At 44.9% G+C, this 5,049-nt stretch overlaps 1 protein-coding gene across 1 annotated transcript; it reads right to left on the reverse strand.

Moving 5' to 3' along the window:
- Window positions 1–217: 217 nt before the first annotated feature.
- LOC119322244 (tyrosine-sulfated glycopeptide receptor 1-like) lies at window positions 218–3,743 on the reverse strand. The gene has a single exon (XM_037595738.1). It carries the CDS (start codon window positions 3,741–3,743, stop codon window positions 546–548), a length of 3,198 nt encoding a protein of 1,065 aa, XP_037451635.1. The 3' UTR covers window positions 218–545.
- Between the last annotated feature and the right edge of the window lie 1,306 nt (window positions 3,744–5,049).

The raw sequence follows: 5,049 nt of genomic DNA on the forward strand, positions 1-5,049 counted from the left end.
CTTTACGTTGCCGACGGCGAAGCTTGGTGCGCGGTGTGGTTCATGTATATTCTTGCCTTGTATCGTATCGAGTCAGTGGTACTTCTGTAAAAGGGCAATTTGCTCACTTAACTGAATCTTAGTAACATGTAGTAGGAATTTTGCACTCTAACTCTCCACTTATGTGGAGTTCTTAAGGAGCATGCTGGATAAGAACTGAGTAACTACTCATAACTTTACACTTGTTTAACCATGGAGTGTATGATGATTTGAGAAAAGGAAGGCCATGAATGAATTACAAACTTTAACCTGTTAGCAGCCATGCAAAAGAACTACTCCCTCCGTTCCTAAATATTTGTCTTTTTAGAGATTTCAAATGGTTACCACATACGGATGTACATAGACATATTTTAGAGTGTAGATTCACTCATTTTGCTCCGTATGTAGTCATTTGTTGAAATCTCTAGAAAGACAAGTATTTAGGAACGGAGGGAGTATAAGATAGTCAGTACTAATTAGATGTAAGCTACATCTGCCATGTGCAATTGACTACAAGATAATAATGTCTAACCACTTTCTATCTTAACTGAATTTTGTGTCTGCAGCTTGGTGTCTATACTTTCAAGGAAGGAGACTATCTCCTGTATGGTTGGCCTCACGAAAGGATTACAGTGGACACACTTGCAAGCGGCTTCGAGCACCTTCAACATCTGCTCTTCATACCCTGTGCCTCGGAGTGTAGGATCCAGGACCTCAAGCTGCTTCCCTTCTGATTTCATCTCCTGTACCCAGTTCACAAGTTCCTTTGATGAAGACAAGACCAGGACAGGCCGCCTTCCAGTGAGCAGCTCAAGTAGGACCATGCCAAAACTGTACATATCACCTCTCAGTGTAGCAACCCATCCTTGTCCATACTCAGGTGGGATGTAGCCCGGAGTGCCAACTAGCTCAGTTGTGAAATGGGTTTGACTGTCAATCAACCTGGAGAGCCCAAAATCTGCAACATAAGCTTTGAATTCTTTGTCAAGCAGGATGTTGCTGGACTTGATGTCACGGTGGACAATGTGAGGCTTGCAGACACCATGGATATAAGAAAGGCCCTGGCTTGCTCCTTGTGCGATCTTGAGCCGTGTTGGCCAGTCAAGAAATGAACTTGCACCACCATCCCCATTGTGAAGCCAGTCGTCCAGGCTGCCATTCTCCATGTAGGGATATATGAGGAACCTTGAATCTCCCTGCATGCCATAACCCCAGAGCGGTACAAGGTTGTCGTTCTGTGCCATTGAGAGTGCATCAACCTCTGCAGTGAATTCCCTGTTCATCAGACACATGTCATCATTAAGCTTCTTGATAGCCAGTTTGAGGCCATCAGGTAAATCAGCCTTATAGACCAGTCCATAACCTCCGCACCCGATGATGTTCTCCTGGTGAAAGTTATTTGTAGCCTTCACAATGTCAGCGAATGTGAGGTTACTTTCTTCTCCCTTGCCTCGTGGCACTATCACTAATGATTCTTCTGAACCAGTCTCAATTGAAATAGCTTCCACATCACCGTTATTGCTGATCCTGTTTTTGGTTATGAAACTGATATGCTTGAATGTTGCAAGGAGACCCCCGAGCACAAAAAGAATAGCAGCTCCTCCAAAGAACACACTGAATGTAATTGCCATAATGGATTTCTTGCTCCAGTGTTTTCTGAAGCCCGATGGTCCTTCAGTTGAATCACAACTGCGATGAAGAATATGGCCACACAACTTTGGATTCCCCTCAAAGCTAGAATTTGTGAATGTACTTAGCTGGACTCCATCTGGAATTTGTCCTTCGAGGTCATTGTGGGAAATGTTGAATGCTGAAAGGAAGTGCAGGTTCTTCAGTGCCGATGGGATTATACCTGTGAGATGATTGCTAGATAAGTCCAGCACCCGCAGATTTTTCAGGTTGCAGAGCTGCTGTGGTATCTCTCCTGATAAGCTATTGGAATTTAAGTTCAGTATAACAAGCGAGTTCAACTGACCAATCTCCTCAGGGATCATGCCGGTGAAGTTATTATTTCCTAGATTCAACACCTTAGGGAAAGCACTGGTTATCCGATATTCTCGTGACGGAGTTGCATAAACAGGCAGTTCAAAGGCTCTTGGGTCCAAACGGGGCGCAATCTTATTTGAATTGAGCATTGGCATCTCCATTAAGGCTGTTGGAATTTCACCTGTAATGTTATTATGTGATATGTCTAGATGGAACAGTAACTTTAGGCTTTTGATCCAGCCTGGTATTGGGCCACTGAGTTGGTTATCTTGCAAAAATAACATCTCCAGCTTTGTCAGCTTTGATAGCCAAAGGGGTATGTTTCCAGACAACGAGGAACTAGCTATTGAAAGAACCTGAAGATTCTGAAAACCATCAACAATTTCATCTTCTGGCATGGACTCGCCCTTGAAGTTGGTCCCCCCAATAAGTAGGGAAGTGAGGTTTCTACAGTTCTTGAGTATCTGGAGTGTGTTTGTGATATTTGTAAAATTGTTGAAACCAAGTGATAGGAAAGTAAGGGATTTTAAACTGGCTATTCTTGGTGAAAGCTGCCCATGCAAGTTGTTGCCAGATATCCGCAGTGCAGCCAACTTGCTGCAAGAGTATATGCTTTCTGGAATTGTGCCGGTGAAGTTGTTGTACAGAAGATCTAAATTCCTTAGACTGAGCAGGCTTGAGAAGTTGACCTTGGTAAGTTCTCCGTTGAAGCGGTTGCTCTTGAGATCGACTGTTATGAGATTTGTGCAGTTGCTCAGAGCTGACGGCAGCTCTCCTGACATGTTGTTGTGGTCCAAATGCAACTCCTCTAAGTTCTTGAGCTGGCCTATTGAGTCGGGAATCTTGCCGCTGAAATTGTTCCCTCCAAGATTTAGGTTAGCCAGATTTCTGAGCTTGATTATCTGTGCGCCATCGAGCTTTCCATCTAAATGATTGTCCGGAAGCGAGAGGTACTCCAGTAAGGAAGCATCAAAGAGTTCATTGGGGAGAGCCCCCCTGAGGTGGTTGTGTCCAGCCTTGAACACTCTGAGCATGGAGCAGTTGCCAAGTCCTGGAGGGATGCTGCCTGTAAATTGGTTGTAACAGAGCTCAACCACAGCTAACAATGACGAGTTGCTGCAGAAATGACTCGGTATTTGCCCAGTGAAGCTGTTGTTGCTGGCGTTGAGCGCGACCAGGTTGTTCATCACTTTCCACGTGGATGGAAACCCTCCTGTGAACAAGTTGCTCGAGATGTTCAATACCTGCAGAGGCCGGGCAGACATTGAAGATGGCAGCTCTTCCATGTCTCCTCCGAGGCGGTTGAAGCTGACATCAAGAACAACGAAGCTGTCGGACGACGCCAGCTCCAGCGGCAGGCCACCCAACAGCGAGTTGTGAGACAGGTTGAGGCGCAGAAGCCTGGTGAGGTTGCCCAGCGACGGTGATAGGCGCCCCTCAAGGCCCTTCGAAGCCAGTGAGACATCTGTCACTGACCCATCTGCACCACAGGTGATCCCTTCCCACACGCAGCAGTCGGTGCTGTTCCGCTTCCACGATTCCGCGAGGCCGCCGTCCCGCGACAGCCCAGCCAGGAACTGCAGGAGGGAGCCCTTCTCCCCCTCAGTGCAAGAACTGGCTGGAGAGGCCATGGAGAGCAGCAGCACCACCACCACAAGAGCAGCACAGCGAAGGAAAGGCATGGGGAATCCATTGCTGCACTTCTTGCATGAGGAACGGAGCTGCTGCTGCTTCTTCATGGTTTCCTAATAGCATGAGAACCAGATGATTAAACCCGACCTGGTCAGGAAAGAGGGCGAGGAGGAAGGAGAGGGAGGATTGGACTCTCACATTGACCAGAGAAGAGATGAGGTTTGTGTCAAGGATCAGGGGCTGTGCGCGCGCACATCCACACTGGTGCTCTTCACACTTGCCTCGGGCAGCAGCTTCCTGGCTCTCACCCACGCCATCACGTTTCGGTTGAGGCCGCCCTGCAATAAGCCAATAATCTATGAAAAGACCAGACCCTCTTGCACAAAACAATTGTAACCACCCTTGATTCTCTGATTATTGAATTGGTAATGGTACAATTATGCATTTGTTTAACGACATGATCTGATGGATACGATATGATATGCCCCATCAGAGAAGTATTATTTTTACCAACTTGACTATGCAACAAGTCTTTACTAATCGCAGCATGTGGTCACCGGTCAGTGGTGTCCGTTCTTGGTCTCTTTTTGATGTGTTTATTTACTTGGTCGTTAGTTAGTTATTTCTACTTTGTTCACTCATGTAATGTGTTCCTTGTGAATATAATTAGGACATTAGGTGCTGGTTGGCTGTCAGGTGTCAACTTTGCATAGTCGAGTCGTCAGTTTCAGATTAGAACGTAGACTTGGCATGCATGGAGATGCAAGACACGTCACCTAAGCAACGAATTGCCTGCCACCTTGTGATGTATGGACAGAAATTTACGTGGGTGATTAGAGTTTCTGTGATGTACCTGTAAATTATAGTATATTATTCAGTGTTCATGTGCACCTAAGATGCATCACTTAAACAACATTATGTACTCAAATGTGCATTTTATAAGTTTTCTTGCCAGCTTGTTATCTTGTATCCACCTATCAAGCCTTTTCATTTTAGAGAAAATTGCACTGTGGGTCTGTTAACTTGGCACTGAGAGAACAGTTTAATTTAACAACATGGAAACTGATAAATTGGAAGAAAATCAGAACGGATCTCCGTCTATTTAGAGTCTTTAAAAAACAGGAAACAATGTTTTAGGCCTAAACATAGCTGAAAAGTGTGCATTGTTTTTTTTAAGTTTGCCTCAAAGATGTTTAGAATGTGTATATTACTTCAAAGATGTTTAGAATGTGTGCACATATTTCATCAACATATCATTTTCATCTGCTGTGTAGAAGAAAAACGACAAACATGTGGATCAAAATAAAGTTAGTTTTGCTAATTCATTCACTGGTCTTCGTTGCCTTATGTGTTCCCTGTGAAACTGGCCAACTATTTCAAGCTGATGAGTAAATGAATGATGTAGATCGTCTT

The sequence above is a fragment of the Triticum dicoccoides genome, chromosome 6B, assembly GCF_002162155.2.
Source record: "Triticum dicoccoides isolate Atlit2015 ecotype Zavitan chromosome 6B, WEW_v2.0, whole genome shotgun sequence".
In the NCBI taxonomy this organism is placed as follows: domain Eukaryota; kingdom Viridiplantae; phylum Streptophyta; class Magnoliopsida; order Poales; family Poaceae; genus Triticum; species Triticum dicoccoides.

Bases quoted from the DNA above. Each gene is read 5' to 3' on its own strand.
- LOC119322244 (XM_037595738.1), bottom strand. From the start codon at position 3,743: ATGAAGAAGCAGCAGCAGCTCCGTTCCTCATGCAAGAAGTGCAGCAAT.